Source organism: Sturnira hondurensis, unplaced genomic scaffold (assembly GCF_014824575.4).
Source record: "Sturnira hondurensis isolate 20B ecotype Veracruz unplaced genomic scaffold, ASM1482457v3 Scaffold0004136, whole genome shotgun sequence".
NCBI lineage: Eukaryota > Metazoa > Chordata > Mammalia > Chiroptera > Phyllostomidae > Sturnira > Sturnira hondurensis.
The window spans coordinates 7204526-7223976 of NW_028076767.1; the positions used below are offsets into that span (position 1 = coordinate 7204526).

Genomic DNA, 19451 nt, shown 5'->3' on the forward strand with positions numbered 1-19451 from the left:
AGGAGGCCCAGAGAGGTGAAACTTCTTGCTCTCTTGACTCTTAGCAGATTTATACTTTCTATTATTGACAGAGTCTGTTTACATCATTTGAAACTGAGTTTGGAGGCTCACAGAGGTCTGCACGGTTCCAGACATCACTCCATCACTTCTCTCTTGTGAGTCGGTACTCAGGCAGCGTTTGGGTGTCCACAGTTACGTGGCCTGGGGTTAGGAAACACTCTGGTCCTTTTGAGCAAGTCTGTTGCATACGGTGACAAAATACAAGTGGAAGGATGCGCCTTTTAGTCTGTGTTTGCCATTCTGTGTGTGTTTTCTTTCATTTATCATTCATGTGTGTGAACGGGCATTTCATGGCTAGCCAACATTTTATTGCCTGGGTCCACATGCAGCTCCTTTGGCTAAGGACAAAATTGAAAGCATGGTTACATTACTTTGGACTGAAATCAAACACAGTATACCTTTTTTCCAAATAGCATGAAGTGTAAGAGTAGACACACAATGAGCCTAGACAAAAGACAGAGCATGCTGGTGTGAGGGAATGCTCTGCCAAGGCCCAAGACTCAGAAGGTCTGTCTTCTCCTGCACATTTCCTTTTTGTCTATTTTTATGGATTAATGATTTTTCTTTGGCATTGCCATCTTTCAAGTGCCAAGTTATAAAAGGTCTAATTGAAACATGGAACACATTTTACTTTTTCCTCCTGCCATTAAATTTGTAAGATGGCTACACCCAGAAAGAAACATTCACTTTCAATCAACATGAGTTGGAGCTCATGGGCCAGCCTTGAGGATATCAAATGGAAACTGTATAGGAATGTATGAGTGTTTCCTTTTAAAATTCTGCTTTTAATTTGGGAAAGCTTTTCATCCCTCTGCGATCATAACCTGTTGTGTATAAAGCCCAACCTAATCAAGGTAGATGGTATTGACAGAATGACATAGTTTGAACTTAAGCTGGAGGTCAGCAGGCAGATTGTTTTCGCTGTATATACCGTAGTCACTAACAGTGAGGGTGGGCAGCTGGGTTTCACCAGCAGCCCTGTTAACTGGAAAATACAGTGTGCCATGCCCTCTGAAACCAGCCATGGGTTTTCCAAGTGTCAGGCCTTTTTGAGTGGAATTGGACATTTGTGGGTGATATAATAATTTGCCAACTATAATAAGCAAATAAAATTAACTTTTATAGATAATAACATAGATGAATTGTTAATCTTTGGACAGAAGAGAATCTCAACATTTTTTTCTGTCAAAGTACGCAGAATAAGAACTGTTATTTTAAATGGACACCTAAAGCCAGTACCAGTCTCGCACTCAGCGGCTTTACTGACATGTAGCATGTCCTCAGCCCACTGAACGTTTTCCGGAGGTAGTTCATGATGTCCATACTCATTTACTATCAAATGCAATGAAAAGCAATTTTTTTGCCCTACAGTTTGTGTTCCTGGATTCATTCCTAACAAAGAACAAATCTAGCAGCTTGTGTATTTGTATGTAGAACAAAATCACATGCACAGCATTCATAAATGATGCTAGAATTATTAAAAAAACTACACAAACATATTAATATAGTTTTTCACGTTTGACTCCTAGATGAAGAACTCAAATTCATAACAAAGAGCACTTGAAAATGTTAGTTGTCCAAAGAGAAATTATTAATTACTTTGTATATCAGATCCATTGCCACGCTGTATGTTATTTGATGATATAAAATAACATAATTAAGCAATGAAGCTATATTTCTGAGAGGTAGCTCTCAATACATTTATATAGCACCCAAAATATTTTTCATAACGGTCCAAGGCAGACAACCTTTTACCACTCTTATTTTATTATTTATTATTTTTTACATTTCTCTACTGGCATATTAGTACAAATATATCCTGTCCAAACAAGACCATAAAATTACATCACATGTTCTGGGCAAGGGAAACAGCACACATGAGGCCACGCGATGCCAGGGTAGCGAATCTGCTGCTCAGGCATGAGACTATGTCCTGGATGCAGGGTGTAGCAGAATGTCACATCTGCCTGCATCATCAGGAGGGTAGAAGCCTATATTTGTCATTATGACCTTATATATAGGATGTATTGTTAAAGCAAAAAATATCACTTTCTTCTTTACAGTCCTTTGAAAGGTTAATCCTACTTTTCATGTCTCTGAAGACTGTTAGGACAAGTGGGGACCACTGAGGATGGTAAGGTAACAGTGATGAGATGCTTTCTGACCTGGTCATTACTATTCAGGCAGTCCTCTGATGCATGTCGAAGCATTCTGTTACCTGTGGTCACAAAGTGACGTGGAATGGTCAGTGCTCCAGAGGAGGCTGAGACAGCGTGATGGCTTCTGTTTGATGCTCTGCTACTCCGACCCGTCACCCCACCCCCTGCTTTTACTTCTAAAACCTGACGTTAGCTAGTTGGCTCTTTGTTTAAAGGATTCTCCTCAGGCTACTGGATTTTACTTTGCTCACGTTGGCAAAGAGCTGGAAATGCTAAGCTGATGTCTCCTAGGTGATTGGGGACGAAAGCCCAGCTCCCTTGCCTCCTGAAGCAGGGACAGCTCTGAAGTGCAGCTTCCACTCCAGACCTCTCTGCAGGGTCAGGCTAAGGCTGGCACCTTCCTGGGTTTCTTTTCTTCTCTGTCCTGCTTCTCCTTGTCCCTCACCAGTTTCCCTCTGAAACATTTCCATAATAAGACACCGGCACAGGAATCTTGGTCTCCGGATGTGCTTTTTACCCCAGGTTGTGGATCAGTGTTGTTGCTAGCCTAGCTGACATCTGGTTGTGCCATGGTAGTAGGAGTTCTCCCAACAGAACCTACCTTCAGTTCAGTGCCTCCTACCTTCAGAAATGTAAAGCACGATGTTATTGAAACAGCATAGCCGCTTTTACTGTACTGCTTTCCTTTGAAAAATGTTTTTAAATTGAGTCCCCTGAATTTAGTGGGCTGATATTGATGTCAGATTTACTTATATTGGGGTGGGGGGTGAGAAACAGAGAGACAGAGAGAGAGACAGAAAGAGAAACAGACATTAGTTTTGTGTTCCTATGAGATCTTCCAAACTGGACTGAAACGGAAACTGCCCTGACTGAGTCTCCACGTCCAGCTGTGCTCCTCGGCCCTGCCCCAGCTCCCGTGTCCTGTCAGGGATGCAAATGGTATTTGCAGGACTAGCAATTCTGAGAAGTAATAGGACCAGCGCTCTGTCAGGTGTTATTTATTTTTTCACATTTATTTTCCCTTGTTTATATTCTGAATTTATTTTAGTGTTGGCATACTTTCACTTACTGGACTAATGGTTGCTCAGCTCTTTACTGTGTTTACATATTTTTGTTTTGACAGTTTGATTATGAATCCTAATTTTACATGTTCTTTTGTCCCTCATCACTTTACGAATTTAAAACATTAACCAGAAGCTTAAGATGGTATTTTTTAAAACTTAATATTTCTAAGGAATGGTTGTGGTATGTCCACTGACCCATAGGTAAGCGTGATTGATAAGCATGGTTTCATAAAATAGGTACAGTGAATCTCCCTTCATAGATAAACTGTTCTCTAATTTATTTAAAAATCAGTGACCTACATATTCGCACGTCCAGAAATCCCCCCATTTACCAACTTTGTTTCTCCTCCGAGACTTTCCATCTGAGCAAATCTGTTAAATGAAGTAGAGGAAGCTTTGATCCACACTGGGCTAAATCCATTGGAACTGCCACATGTGAATGGGAGCATTAGAATGCGTGGAAAGGGCAATTAGCTGTGGTCCTCATCCCTGTCTGCACCACTGCCCCCTTACCTTGACAGTGGAGTTCAGGACACTTCCATCTACAAAGAATCGACAACAAGAAGTTTGTCTCATTTGAAAACAATACTTTTGCCGTATCTTAGAAAGTTCAGGCTCATTTTGTGTCTCATGTAAGTCTCCTGAGCCAGTTCTTAGAAACATGTTTTCAGTAGAAGCCTGGATGTGTTTTGTAGAATGTGCTATTCTTCCCTAACAGTAGGCCTCTTATTTGGCATCTTAGTCCTTCTTCAGGTCCATGAAAAGGTCACAGACTTACTCAGTTCTCAACCTTTTGTCAAAGGCCTGGCTTGAGAAAGCTGTTTACCCTGGACTTATCTGATGGAGAAGAGGATTGAAAAAATTATTTGGGAACTCATTTGGTTGACCCGTCCTTATTTGACTACTTTTTATTTTTTATGAGACTTTGCCAAAAATCTGCTGTTTACTCATCAAGGCCACATCATTTGAAGAAACTTAAGGCCAGGGTTATAAATACAATTTATGAAGTCACTCAGCAACTGGAGAATGTTTCAACAGATTGGAAAATTAGATTGAATGATGTATCAGGAAAGTTGGCAGTAAGGTCAATGGCTAGAAATATAAATGTCTTTGTGTGAAATGACAAGTATTCTACTTTTATGCCTTATTGGCACCATGTTTAGAGTATATGCACATTCATATTATTAAGGTTAAAAATGTCTAAGGACTTGCTAAACATTATATTTTGAAGTGGCACAGTTAGGAAAAGATGTGTAGCAACAAAATGAAAATTTTAGCAATCAAAATATTTGGAAGTCTGGGCTTCAGCGAATTACCAGTTAGTTTTTTATGGGAGAAACTTCTCTCTCTCTCTCTCAAGTGTTGTGTTTGGTTTATACATACCATTAGCCAAAGATAAGCATGATTTAATTACAATACAGTTTATAGTTATAGAAAATTTGACCTCCAAAGATGTGTTCAGAATTCTTTCTCAGCCAACCTCTGGTCTCAATCATCATTATTTCTTAGTATCCAGTGGAGATATGGCCCTCAGCAAGCCATACGAGAATAAAACACAATGTAAATGCAGGGGTCTTGACTCCATGGTCCAGTGAGCTGGTTATAGAATGACAAGGAAACCTGTGAGAGAAAGGAAGTCCAGCCTCTGAAAGATGGGCTGTAAATATGAAATGCTGGAGATCAGGCATGAACATGTTATTGGCTTTGGAAGCAAATAATATACCCTCTTTTGCTTTCAACATTAAATTAATAAAGTAGGAAAAGATGGCCCTGCTTGCTTCATAAAATAGGCAGTCTTTCATTTCAGAATCACTGGCTTGACTTCATAGATTTAAAGATTATAATAATATTAATATCTTCCAGAATAGGAGCGTCTCAACGTTATTAGGTAGCTTAAGGATGGCTTTCTAGATAGCTGTCTCACTTTAGTCCCTCCTGTGCATGTAAAATCTCCCATTAATTGGCACTTTTTAGGCAATTTCAACCAGAAAGCTTGGGGGAGATGCTGGCTTTGTGTGCACTCTGGGTAAAGAAAAAGTTGAGTTAAAGCTGTCAAACATATGTGACTCTCTCCTCAGTCCTCAACCACTTGAAATAGAAACCTTTCTATACAGGAAAATTTGAAGACTTTTCCCCACCCTTCACAAAATTTGTACCGTAGAAGGAGAGGAAACAAACATGAGCTATGAACTTAGTTCTAGAAGATGCAGGTTTCACCATTTTAACCAAGAATGACTGCCTTTGGTGATGGTTTTATAAACTTCTGTCACTGTTCTCCAACAAGGAGCAATAAACTCATTCCACTCAGAGAGGGCGTCTCTGTCCTCAGTGAGGACTCTCTTTAGCCTCTAGTGCTGTGTCTCAGTGGAGACCTGCACTTTTACTGTGAAGGCCTACTGTTTTATCATGTAACTAGTCTCCCCCAACTCAGGGTGGTGTTTATAATTAAAGTAGAATTTTTTTAGAAGAAATACCAAGAAATGTTAGCTTCAGATCCCACTATTTATATACTTTTCACCCTTGCTTATTTAAAGTAATAAAAAAAATACACGAGTGTTCTTTTCATGGCCATTGATTGAAATGGTGACCATTTGGCCTGGAGTTAAGTGCATGTTTGTTCAAATAAAGTAAATTAAATTTAAAGGCCAGAAATGCTGTGAGAAAAATATAACTGTATCAATTTGAAGTCAATTGGAAATTACATGGTTGTTTAAATTTTATCTACAAGTTCTGTGCCTAAATTTATCACTGTAGACTACAGCATTTACTTTCAAACTTCTCTTGACTGCAAGTCTCCATAAGAAATACTTTTTATCTCGCGAACTGGTGCACACAGTCACTCGTGCACATATATGTGTATGGCATGTCTGTCCTGAACTCTACCTCATTTTTACCTAAATCTTAAAGATTTTATTTATTTATTTTTAGAGAGTGGGAAAGGGAGGGAGAAAGAGAGGGAGAGAAACATCAATGTGTGGTCATGTCTCACATGGGCCCTACTGGGAACCTGGCCCCCAGCCCAGGCATGTGCCCGACTGGGAATGGAACGTCAGCCCTTTGGTTTGCAGGCTGGCGCTCAACCCACTGAGCCACACCAGCCAGGGCCCTGTACCTTTATTTGTGTATTTCTAAAGCAAAGCCTTCATGAGAGAAAAAAGCTCATGAAACAGTATCTGTGCCATGTATGAAGCAGTTTGGTAATTTCTAATCTATCTAATTGCATTTCATTACAAAAAAGTTAGTTATGCGCTAATTTTATTATCCACTAATAATTATGATCTATGTTTAAACAGTGATGCAAATTAAGGCTTATTTTACATGATTCAAAGTTACTTAGGGAGGAAAAGTTGTTTTACTTTTCTCCCTAAGTATGACATGGGTAAGCCTAAGTATAAAATAAATATCTTAGTTCAGTGCTATCCTGAATATGTTCATTTCACTTTATATACTTTATTAAATTTTTCTTTACATTCTTCTTTATCCCAAATAATTTTAATTATCCTTCTTCCTAAGATTTATTCTTTATATTTTCTTTCTTCTTTATTCAGGAATACATGTAGCAAAATATAAGTGGAGGGCCTTGGATATAAGAAATGTACTTTGATGTTCGTTCTGTATTTGTCCATTATTTAACAAATATTAAGCACTCAGAAACTGTGCTAGGCACTATAATGATAGCTAATGTTTGTTGGACATTTAACATTTATTGGGTACAGTTTTAGGTTTTCTAGGGAACTCTATAAGAGAAGCACATTATTGATTTTACATGTGAGGAAACTGCCATAGAAAGATTCCTAAATCCTGTCCAATTGAAGCCCAGCTTTGAACCCAGCAATTCTGAGCTCAGAACTCACACTCATAACCACTTTATTCTCAATCATTTCTGCTGTCAGAGAGCAGAAGATGAAACACACAGTCCCTCTTTCAAGGAGTTAAATGCAAGGAGTAAACAGACTTTCAAAGCAATAATCCCACTGTGGTATAGTAAGTACCCTGGTCTGTCACATAACTGGTAAGAACAGATGCTTTTGACCCTGGGGGTGATTGAAGTTAATGCAGAAATATTTTATAAGTATTTCAGGACAGAGTCAACTTGTATGTTAATAGATTGCTTTAATTCTTATGTCTGAATTCATTTGATACATTTGAAGTATAAATATTCAATAAATGTATGTTTTGGGTTTGTTTTTATTTTTGGAAAGTACTGTTTTTGTCAATGATTTGACAAAATAGTCAAAACTAGTAAACTGGGGGGCAGTCTTCCAAGACTTGTTTTGGAGAATACTCGTGGAATAACCAAGGGCCCAGAACTTCGTGAGTACAGTGGTCATGCTACCAGGAAACTTGAGGTGTTAGTAGAAACCGTAGATGTGCCCAGAGCCAAGAACACAGCTGATAAAATATTTCCAGGGGGCAACTGTTCAGTTCTGTATTTGTTTCTGTTTTTTGGTGCTAATGTGCTTAGAAAATTTTGACTTCGGTTGTGCATAGCCCCTAAGTACCTAAGACTTTCTAAAGACAACAAAAGAAGGAATAAGGTGGAACAGGAGATGGAACTGCTTATCTAATTGCATCTGTTATTGTGGAGATTAGGTAGATAAAGATTAGTAGTGTTGCCAAGTGTCTGTTTTAGGCCATTTCTCCGTTGCATGTGTTCAAGTGTGGATTGAAATTTTAAAAGTGTGGGCTGTTTTGGTGTTACCCACTCAGTTTGCATTGCATGCTTTCTGTGTTCTGGGGTATCAGGTGGCACAAGCGAAGTCTTATTGTATACCCTGGAAAGATAGCTGTCTGTGAGCGAAATGTTTCATTTAATAAATTGCAGATTTGGGGTACGTGAAATATTTGTTCTAACGCAGAGTTTGCATTGCTCAAAATTTTAGTTTCCATTACCTTATTGGTTTTGGTATGTTGAAAGGATCTTGAGTATATGAGAGTCAGTCTATCAGGGCCTGCTTCTGATTGGTCAGCAAAGACAGGACTCCCAGTTCTCAAAAAAAACAGAAACGGTGTCTTCTTATGCCCAATATTCCTGTACATTCCCCAACTAATCACTAAATACAAAATGTGTAAGATTCTGCTCCCAAGGAGTTTACTGTTGGATGGGAAGAAGAGGTTTAATGGTAGCACAATGTATAAGATGAAAGTGTCGTAAATGTAAGATAAAACTGGTGCCATTTCTTTCAAAGGAGGGAAGAAGTATTGTAAACTGTAGTATGTATACATGTACACACAATACATAGGCTTTTAGGGCGTTATTGACTGCATCTCTGCAGCAACATTTATCTGCAAACGTTATTCTTGTATATGCATTTATATTTGCAGATTACATTAATTCCCTGTAGATGCTCAATTCTGTCCACCCCCATCTTACAAAAATGCAACATGCATAGGCTGTCTTTCCTAATAAAGAAATATTATAATAAAAGAGAGGTTTTATTAAACTAATGCAATAACAACATTTTCTGTGAGGATTTAACACATCATTTTTAATAATAAAAATCAAATTGTCATTGTTGTGCCCTGTATACCTTTTATTCAAATGAGACTAAATACTCTGGCTTCATGGCTACGCAGTGCTCTGCGGGGAGGTGGACAAGGGGGAGTGAGTCTTTTGAGCATGGCAGAAATGAATTTCAGCAGTCAAGTTTGTAGTGGGGTTGTAGATTATGAATATGGGGCCCAGGGAAACTTGTTTATATTTGTGAGCAGAGGTGAAAATGCCCCTTAGGAGCATCTAGGAGGAAATGAGATTGGAGGTTAGGAGAGAACTGATTCTGTTAGGTCAGCTTTCAGAATGTAGGATGTCTATACTTTCTATAGCCATGCAGCTCATTTCTCAGCTTCAATGAACTGCGTGTTAACAACTGAGATTTAAGAGCTCACTGTGTATGATTAGGCCAGGAATTTGGTGTTACCTGGTTTTGTTAGGAGGAGACCATTTTTTGGCTCTCATGTCAGCTGGAACCAGAAATGTAGAATTGTGTGAAAATTAAGGCTAACTAATAAGTAGGCAAAAGGGGTGGTGAAATGTGATGAGTGCCTTTGGAGGGACCTTTTTTTTTTTACTTCAAAGGAAGTGTGTGCTAGGTCCTGCTCCGAGGCAGCACGCACTTTCGGCCCATGTGAGTGCCAGGGCCCTTTCCACCTTTGACCCTCTGTAATTTTAATCTGTGAATTGGGGGTCTCTGTGCCTTTTAACCTTGTTGATTGGTTATGACATCATTTGTTAAAAGCAATCTATAATTATAAACTAAAATAGTGTATTTTCAGACTAATCACTACTTAGTAATTATTTCACCTCAAACATTCTTAAAGAGATATAACTTTGATTTCTGGAGAGGGCCGTCATTACATAGCTTATACATTTTGTTCATACACCCAACAATTAATAATTAAAATATGTTAGAGGCAATAAGGCTTATTTTCTCTGAAGTACCCAGTCTAAATGTTTCTAAAGAAATGCCAAGCATCCGGCTTTACTGTTAACATAGCAGTCGCACATGCTATCTTTGGGATTTATATGCCCTTCTAACATCTCCCTTTATTTAGATTGGAACCCAACACTTTCAAACTAGCTGCTTTATATGATAAATGAGTATTTGGGGGGCTTGAGTTACTTTAACGGTATATGTTATAATAAATATGTGAACACCACAAGTTACCCTTTATACCTCTGACTTCACTACCACAAACAGCAATGTAGTTTACAGAAATGAAAACAGTCTCTGGCTAGTTTGAGGGGTTTTTTTTTCTCTAAAGAAAAGCACTGGGGTTTGGCTGGGCCAGTTTCCTCAGTACACACCTGGTGTATATCACTTTAAAAAATAAATTATGCCTCATTAAATTACAATTAAATGGAATCATGATCATTTGTTTTTCTGGAAGGAAGATGTTTTGCATATTGAAAGCCTAATTTGTTGCAGGTGACAAAAAGGCTGAACAGATTATCTAATATCACTTCATTTTGGGGGTAATGTTTGCTAGTTAGTTTGTGTATACTCCAGTAGTTCAGAATTATATTCATGTGAACTGTATTATTTTCACTTCAAAATGTCTCCTACCCCTATATCAGTTTTTGTACTTTTTTTAAAAAAGCTTTTAGTGAAGCAGAAAGTTCTCTTGGTATTCTGGATTAATCACGTTCATTCTTTTTCTTCAAGTGTTTTAATACTGTCCAGTCCCCCACTTACCCGCCCCCTGGTCTTACCATTATCGCTATATCCATGCACTAAGTGTATTTCAAATCCCAGCCAAGTTCAGTTCTACTTCTTCCGAGACATTTTCTCTGAGTCCTGTAGTTGGCAATGCTCTCACCAGCCCTGGAACTGAGATGGCAGTGGTCCTGTCTGGACTGTATGACACATGTCATCTTGAACGTTGTGCTTCTATAAACCATCACATAGTAAACTGCTTGGCAGCAGAATCTGCATCTTAATTAATCTTTTCATTCCTTTCTGAGCTATGTCTCAAGTCATAAATAAGAAATGAATTAATTGACTGATTGTCATTCTTTGGTAATAGGTATATTGAATTTGAGGGCTCTAATCAGTGGGAGACACAGTCCAATCCTAGAGAATTACTGAAAGGTGTGAGAGCTGGGAAGAATGGGTGTCTGCTAAACTGGAGGCGCAGTGACCTTAACTGCTGCTTCTGTTGCCCTGGAGTGTCCCGGGGAGTTCTGAGGGGTTCCAGCTCAGTGTTTCTAAAACCTGGCCCAGGTTTGGATTCTCTTATTGCTGTCTTTAAGGACTAGGGGCGCATCAAAGGTAGTTTCTTACCTGTCCCAGACAACGCCTTAAGGGTTAGTGAAGAAACTTAGAGGTAAATTTTTATGTCTTTTTAAAAATTGATTTTGAGAAACAGAGGAAGGGGAAGACAGACAGACAGACAGACACACATACACACACATTGATTTATTGTTCCACTCATTTACGAGTATATATTTGTTGATTCATTGGTTGATTCTTGAGTGTGCCCTGACCTGGAATAGAACCTGCAACCTTGGCATATCAGGAAGACACTTCAACCAACTGAATTACCTGGCTAGGGTGGAAGTAAATTTTATAGAGCCATTCATGGTAATGTCTCCCAAACATTTCTGCATGTTAGCAAGTATGTTGCACACTAACAGTTTGGGCCAAACTATGTGAATTGTTGAAGAAATATGAAAATCATAATCATTTAAATAAGAAAGCTCATCAACAGAAATTGCAAATTCAGAAACTGTAAGGTCATTTAATTTGTTACACATAAATATTATTTTAAATAGTAGAAATAATAAGTACATCATTTTTTATTTCAAATGTTAGCCTATTTTGTCTGTGAAGATTACCTATAATAGCAACCAAGCTAGATGGCATTATATTAGCTCTTGTTTTGCATTTTGAATTATTTTGCTTTTGTTGAATTTTCTGCCAACTTCATACAGTATTTGCTGGTGCAGGAAATAATATGAAACTCACAAAATCCTCCATTAAAAGTCTGTGGAGATCTCCATTATCAACAGGGGTGTAGGAAGGGGAGCGGGGGAAAGGTACAGAGAATAAGTAGCATAAATTGTAGGTAGAAATTAGATGGGGGAGGTTAAGACTAGTATGGGAAAAGTAGAAACATGTATGACCGATGGTCATGAACTAAAGAGGTGGGGGAATGTGGGTGGGAGAGGGTGCGTGGGGTGGAAGGGAATAAAAAGGGGAAGTGGGACAACTGTAATAGCATAATCAATAAAATGTATTAATACTTACAAATAAAGTAGCTTACTATATACCAAAAAAAAAAAAAAACCCCAAACAAAAAACCAAGTCTACAGAGAAAACCAAGCTGAGGGTTTTTTTCCCCTCCCAATTCCCTTCGTTTTTCAGCAACTTGTAACCTAAGAGCTATTTGTGCATAATGTCTTTCTACCCTGTGCAGGTGTTCGTTCTACTCCTTTTCAGTCAACATGTTTCCTGGTCTTGCATAACCTCAGCCTCACACCAAGGAGGGAATTGTTTTAATCTCTCCCTTGAGAAGGCTCTGTTGCCTACGATGAGGAAAATACTTAATGACCACTTTACTCAATACTCGCAACATGTTTTAATATGATTACTGATATGAAAGTTTAATAAGCAATATCCTGGTTAATTTATTAATTTCCCTCAATTTTCACATTTTCAATATTCATGACCCTTCTATTCATAGAAGTACATCTTTTTGTTGTTGTTGTCAGAGCCCAGGTGTCATACCACATTTTCTATATCTCAGGCTGCATACTGGGCATATCCAAGTGACATCTCCTGCCTGGCTGGTTGATAATTAAAATGCCAGACAGTATAGTGGCAAGGGCTTTAAAAATGTGTATGTGTAATAAATTATTAATTTATGTTCTATTCAAGACAATTTCACTACGACAAACATTTACTTACCTTGATAATCAAATGGGGCAGTTTGTGGAGTATGTAAGTTATGCCATAGATTTTCTTCTCATTTTTCTCCCCTGTGATGATTTTCAACTAACTAAATAAACTCCCTTAGCATTTATGAGCCTGCAGAATTTGGACTGTATTTTTCAAAATCCCAGTTTAACTAGTTAAAAACTGATAAATAACCAAAATGAAAAAGGATCAACAAAACAACTAAAACTCTTTCTATGCCCACCCATTAGCCGCTTGTTATTGAAAATGTCTGAGGTAAAAAGAATCTGCTTTGGGACCATGGCTACACAGATGAGACTTAAGTAAATAATTTAGAACAGTGTTCTCATTCTCTGGGGCAATACGTGGAGGTGGCACAGGCCACCTTGTTGGTTGGAGACTTTATCTTCTATTAGGCAAATGAAACAGAGGCCACACTATATTCCACCAACCCTTTAAAATACAAATATTGTGTCTCATTCAGAAATGTTACTGATGAGCAACGACTTACAAGAATGCTTGGTCTTGAATTGTTTTTAAGAAATGGATTCACTTCCCTACGATGTGGTCCAACATGTAAAAAATGCAGAGGAAGTCCACAATTTTGATGTGGGAAAAAAGAAAGTAAACCAAGCAAAACTAAGAAGCAAAAATACTTTATGCTTCAGACTGATTTAGTTAAAAGATTTTATTTATTCATTTTTAGAGAGAGGAAGGGAGGGAGAGAAACATCAATGTGTGGTTGCCTCTCACACACACCCTACTGGGGACCAGGCCCACAACCCAGGCTTGTCCCCAGATTGGAAATTGAACTAGCAACCCTTTGGTTTGCAGGCCCGTGCTCAGTCCACTGAGCCACACCAGCCAGGGCCAATGATTTTTTTTTAATTGATGAAGAATGAACAAACAGTTTTGAACCTAGTCTTTTAGAATGCTATTTTTTTGTTATTTCACAATTTTGTGTGCAAATTCTCAGCCATACTGTACTCTACACATGTAAAAATAATTTCATAGAAGTTTACAAACTTCGCTTTTGAGATATTTTAAGTATAATCGTAACTACCATAAAGAATGTGTCTGTATCTATGCAGACCCTAAAGCTGCTCCATGTTTGGTAATCTGAAATATGTTAAAATGCTAAAATTACTTATGAGAGCAGAAGAGGGGGAGGGGAAGACCAACTTATCCTTTGTGTTCAGAGTTCATCATTAATGAATGATCAGAAACTATCAATCTTAGTGTCTTATTGGTTTTGGAGATTAGTATTGATTTTAAATTCACTTTCTTCTTGGAGATTTTTATCTCAGAAACATTTATTATTAATATTTCAGGTTTCTTAGCACAAGTGGGAGTAGAATTACTTAAGGCAGAACTGACTTAATTTTAGAAAGACAATCAGTGCTTAGATTATATAACATTTTCTGGAAGACATTGGTCACCTGTTGCTTCTGAAAGCATAACAAGACATCTGGATTTTTCTCAGAGTCATTTTACCAATAGGGAATTTCTACATAGATACCCTGCCATGCTCTTTCCTTGAGTGTGCATGCACACAGACTTGCACTGGTTCACATTTCTCTAGCTTCATCGTATGGCCTGTTTTATTCTCATTCATAAAGACATCTCTAATCATAGTAACATGACACCCAAGTTGCAGAACTATGTGATGGCATATTGCTTTGAAGGTTCCTTATAGTAAAATTGCCTTCCTGATATTTTGAACAGTGATTACCTTCTTAGAGTGCTGGTAACTGTGGGATGCATGTTTCTGTAAGTGACATTTGGTTCACTATTTTAAAATGTATGACTCTATTTTCAAAGATTGCCTAAGTTATCCTGAAGATTTCTGGTATATGGTATATATACCATATACCAGAGATGGTATATTCCTCTTGCATCAGATGCCTTTTATAGTTAAGCCATCTATTACAAATCTGATAGTGTTTCCTTTGAATGAATTGTCCCCCTTGGTGGAAATGTCCTTGGCATCTATCTACTTTTCATGATTTGGGGGTTGCCCTATCTGTTTTAAAATACAGAGGTTAACATTTCAGCTTTTCAAATCAGGGATGATCCTAGGCCCTGATCCCATAATATCCTGAAAAATGGATATTAGCCCGGAGTGTAAAGAGATGCCTCTGTGTGATAACCTAGCAAGTGTGCAGAGTGGAAATGGGTCTGCCTTTGCCTGAAGTACTGCTACCTACAGTGTTCCAACTTCCGTCTCTGGCCCTGTTCGTAGGGCCATACTAGTTTTCTCTACTCTTGTCAACCTTTTCCTTTGTGTGTGTGTGTGAGTGAATTTTGTCATCAGAGCACATAAAAACACTAATTTCCTCTGTAAAGGTTTCTATTTGGTTAAGCCACACACTAAGAAAGTTTCTGAGCCTACATGGCATTCTCCAGTGTGTGCTCTGGCCCCTCACCGGGTATGACTACATTTCCATTCCTTTCATGGGATTAGAGCTTCCCCCTTGAGGGCGGCTCATAAAAATGTTTGGGTGCCCTCTGGTCCATTAGCAGGGATACCACTACTATGTGGATTTCGAAGCTATCAGAGGGTTAACACAGGTTATGGCCATTTACTTTTTGTCTTTTTAAAATTTTTTTAACAAACATCTCTATTGAAAACAGTGGCCGGCCACATAGAAATTCAGCCAAACTTTTTTTTTTTAAGTCGATGTAAATCTCCCATGCTGTTTAAATGTCGGAACTAAATTTACCACACTTGGCAGATTTTTAAAGCCGAGCAGGACTGCCAAGTGTTCCCAATTTCAAGCAGAGAGAGTTCTAACAGTTCCTGAAATACTTGTAGGAGGCACCTGGTGGTAATTGCAGCTTCACAATGCTTCCCCAGCGCCTACCTTGCTTAGCTGGCATCTCTGTACACCAATGATTATTACAGCGATGATAAAGTGTCAGAACAGAATGGTCCAAAATGAGGCAGAGCCCCTGGAAGGCAAGCATATTCCCACCAAACCGTCCTGCTGGAGCATCCTCAGGAATTAGACCTAGGTTCTTGACCTCACAGCCAGCTGGTTACAGCAAACAAATAAAAGGGGAGAGGGTGGAAGACAGAAGCACACACCTGCAGATATGACTCGGCCTATTTTTAATTTAATCAGGGATTGTTGTCCGAGATTCTCCGTAAGGAAGAAGACCCTCGGACAGCCTCTCAGTCTCTTTTGGTAAACCTGAGGGCCATGCAGAATTTTCTCAATCTTCCGGAAGTGGAGCGGGATCGCATATACCAGGACGAGAGAGAGCGGAGCATGAACCCCAATGTGAGCATGGTTTCGTCAGCCTCTAGCAGTCCCAGCTCCTCCCGAACCCCTCAGGTGAGATATTTGCTCCATTGACTTTTCACTCTTTGCCTTGGAAACATCTTGCCTTCACTGATACTGTGTTTTTCCTTGAACACTAAAAGAACAAATTCAAGGATTTCTTAATCTACCAAACATGTTGATAGGAGGATATAAAACTGTATAAAATTGGTTGTCTTTTACTGTATCACATGTCAATTTTGTCCCTTTAGGAACAGAAAGTGCCCTTCTTCCACACATTGCAGGAGAGCAGGAGTGGGTGGAGGGGTTGCAGTAGGCCAACGATGTCTACATACAGCTGCTCAGTTATCAGAGGAGTTAGGAGACTTGTGTTGAAGCTGCATTTGCATAGCAGGCACACTGCTCTTCTTGAAATTGCACATTTATTTGGATGAGGGTAAGGTAGTTGGTGTCAGGGGACTGATGAGTAGTCCAAGCTCTGCTTTATGCACTCAGAGAAAGACGAAATGGGGGCAGAATCTGTGTGTCGTGGAAGCATGCACGTGCCACATCTGGGTCAGAATGACTGGATCATTCAGTGATCCCCGGGTAGACAATGTTAGTGCGAGGCTAAGTCTTCATTACTTTGTTTCCTAGGGCAGTCTCTCCCAGGACACTATGACTCAGCTTTCCATCCCTCCTTTCTCCATGGTTTAAACACATTCTGCTCTCAGTGCCTCCTGCAAATGCACACGTCTAGTTATGCTGTGTGCCTCAAAGATCCTTACTGAAGGGTCAAAGGCCCAAGTCAGTCAAGAGTCATTTTCAGTTCAGATCTGAGGCCAGTCACTTCTAGTCCACTGCCTGTTTCCCTTAAACTTTTACAACTCACTAGCTTTATGAGACTGCCGTCACATTTTACAGTTGCTAGGAAGATTGCACATTCCCTGAGTGATGATTCTCAAAACATTTCACAGATACACATTTGTTCAAACCAGAGAAATGGGTATTTTGAAACCAAAGGATGTTTTGCTTAGATACTATAGGTTTGTGTGTGTGTGTATTTTTTAATGAGTTTGTTTTCTGGTAAGTTCAAAGGAACTGATGAAATATACAAGCTAAATTTTATTCTAGTAGAAATATTTGAGCTTTTTCAAATTCATTCATTTTTTCACACATCTTAACTTTTTATGATTTTGCACTCTGCAAAATTGAAGACTTTGCAGACTTTTAATTGAAGATCATTTTCTATCATGCACTGCCAAACTGTGATACTTAGACTTTAGTCTTTAGTGAATTATGAGTTTTAATTACTGTTAAACTAGAAATAAGTCTCCTGACTGCTTACTTTGGACGAGTGTAACCAAGCGTTTTATAGGATTCTTTTTGGGACGTACATATTAAACTGTTGAGTTGGGTGAGTTGTTAATTTGCACTAATATTTACTTCTGTTAAATTTACCAATATTTTTGTCACTTTTGAAGGCTGTTAAGCCATTATAGGAGAGTCTAGCCATGGCTGTTTAACCAGACAACTTTTCCCATAAAGTCACTTCCACTTGTCAGAAGATCACACAGGTCTGTGTGCTTTGATTTTTTGCTCCTTCATAATATTTTTCTAGCAAGATATCATAGACATCTTGCAAAGACCTGATAGCTTTGAGAGACAGACCAACCTACAAAGACACACAGGGTCAGTATTTTACTTTTGTCAATAGCACAAAATCCCATTTAGAAAATTCCTAGGTAAAAGTACCATTTTGAGACAAGTATAACAGGGAATTTAATTATTTAATTTAATAATTTTGAACTTTATTAAGACAAATCTTTAACATTTAACTCAAAATAGTTAAAATAGTTTTGAGAATACAGCCATGGCACTGGCATTTTACATTCTCTGGAACATTCTTATTTTTCTGTTGATTAAACATTGGGAAAGGGGACGCTATTAAAGTCTTTTGAAACATTTCATCATTACCTACTTACTCAAAGCTCTTTACAGACATTTCTCAATAGTAAAGATCCATGTTGAGTACAGCTTTCACATGAGAACAAATGTTAGAGCGGTGCCCCCCGATTCAGCTGGTTAGTTGGAGTCAGCAATCTGGGGCACAGAGACAGCCTTACATAGGTGCATGGAGATTATTTTCCATACCCTGTCAGTACTTTATTATTAGTTTAAAACAAATTGAAAACATTTCAAATATAAAATTAAATCTCCCGATTCTCTTCTCATAATCCTTCAATTGGCCAGTGTTCCTTGATGCACTTAATAATAACAAAACAATACGAGGATGAGACTGATCATTTGTTGAACACTTTTTTGTATATCAGATATTGTGAATCTTTTGCACGAATCAGATCTTTACCAGTTTTCACTGTCATCCCCATTTTACAGATGAGCAAACTGAGGCTTAAATGGATTGAATACCTTGTATGAGGTCAGATGGCTGAGTGGCAGAGCTAGGATTTGAACTCCAGTTATTCTCATTCTAAAACCTGGGCTCGTAACAGTGTATTTTAGTGCTTTGTGGGCTCTCATTTTAGCTCCCAGGTTCTGGAGAAGATTTGATCAGTCAGATAAGATAGGCTAGTAAGAAACCTGAGGTGAAAAAGGCAGAAATAATACACTAAAACATGCACTTAACAGGAAAAGTACTGTGGTTAAGCTAGAAATTTTGAGAAGAAAAGGGAGTTTCTTGAAAAACATAACAAAACAAAACAATTGGATTGTTATGGGGAGAACACTCCAAGGTAGAGGGCAGGCAGATACCTGTAAAAATAGCACCTGTAATAACTGGAGATTTTGGAGGCTGATCAGCACAGAAGCCCTGAAGTAAAACACTTTCTGGAGTGCCTGGCACATTGAGAGTGTGGCCTCAATTATTTTTGTTTTCTTATAATGATTAGAAAGTAGAATGAGACAGGGAGGTCATAGGAGAATGACAAAAATCACTGAGTATGCTTAGGAATGAAAGCCTTTGTGGAAACGGAAGACAGTAACTTTGGCCTCAACACAGCATCAAGAATGACCCCATCGCATCCCGACTCCATGCCCCGTCTCCCCCCAAACCTGCATGTGCTCAGTCCATAGGGGGACAGCTCAGGGCACCCACAGAGGGACAGTGGTGATTTGGGGGCTACTCTCTTGGTTTGGAATTAAGGGTGAGTGAGGACATAAAAAATCCAATTTAGACCAAATCAGCTGGGAAACCAAGGACTGGGGGAGATTCCCACTGCCAGGTTCCTGAGAAGGCCCCCAGCCTCTTCTCCTCACACACCAGAGCGAGTGCTCTGACCGTCTTTTGGATCAAGTAGCTCCAAACGCTGTGGGGTTATCCAACCCCAAGAAATACAGATATCTTCTGTCTTGTCCTTCATTTGTCTCTGAAGCTGATGGGAAATCATTCAATTAAAACAAGCACAGCAGAATACATAAAACCATAATATGAGTTTAAGAAAATGAAAATGCCACATCAAAGGCATTCTGAAGCCTAGTTTTATGAAATGA

At 38.7% G+C, this 19451-nt stretch overlaps 1 protein-coding gene across 1 annotated transcript in view; it reads left to right on the forward strand.

Moving 5' to 3' along the window:
- The window catches only part of SATB2 (SATB homeobox 2), a 176287-nt gene that overhangs the window by 105561 nt on the left and 51275 nt on the right, over positions 1-19451 (forward strand). The window contains exon 8 of the mRNA XM_037043686.1: positions 15804-16016. Coding sequence (XP_036899581.1) covers positions 15804-16016 — 213 coding nt within the window. The remainder of the gene's footprint in view (positions 1-15803; positions 16017-19451) is intronic.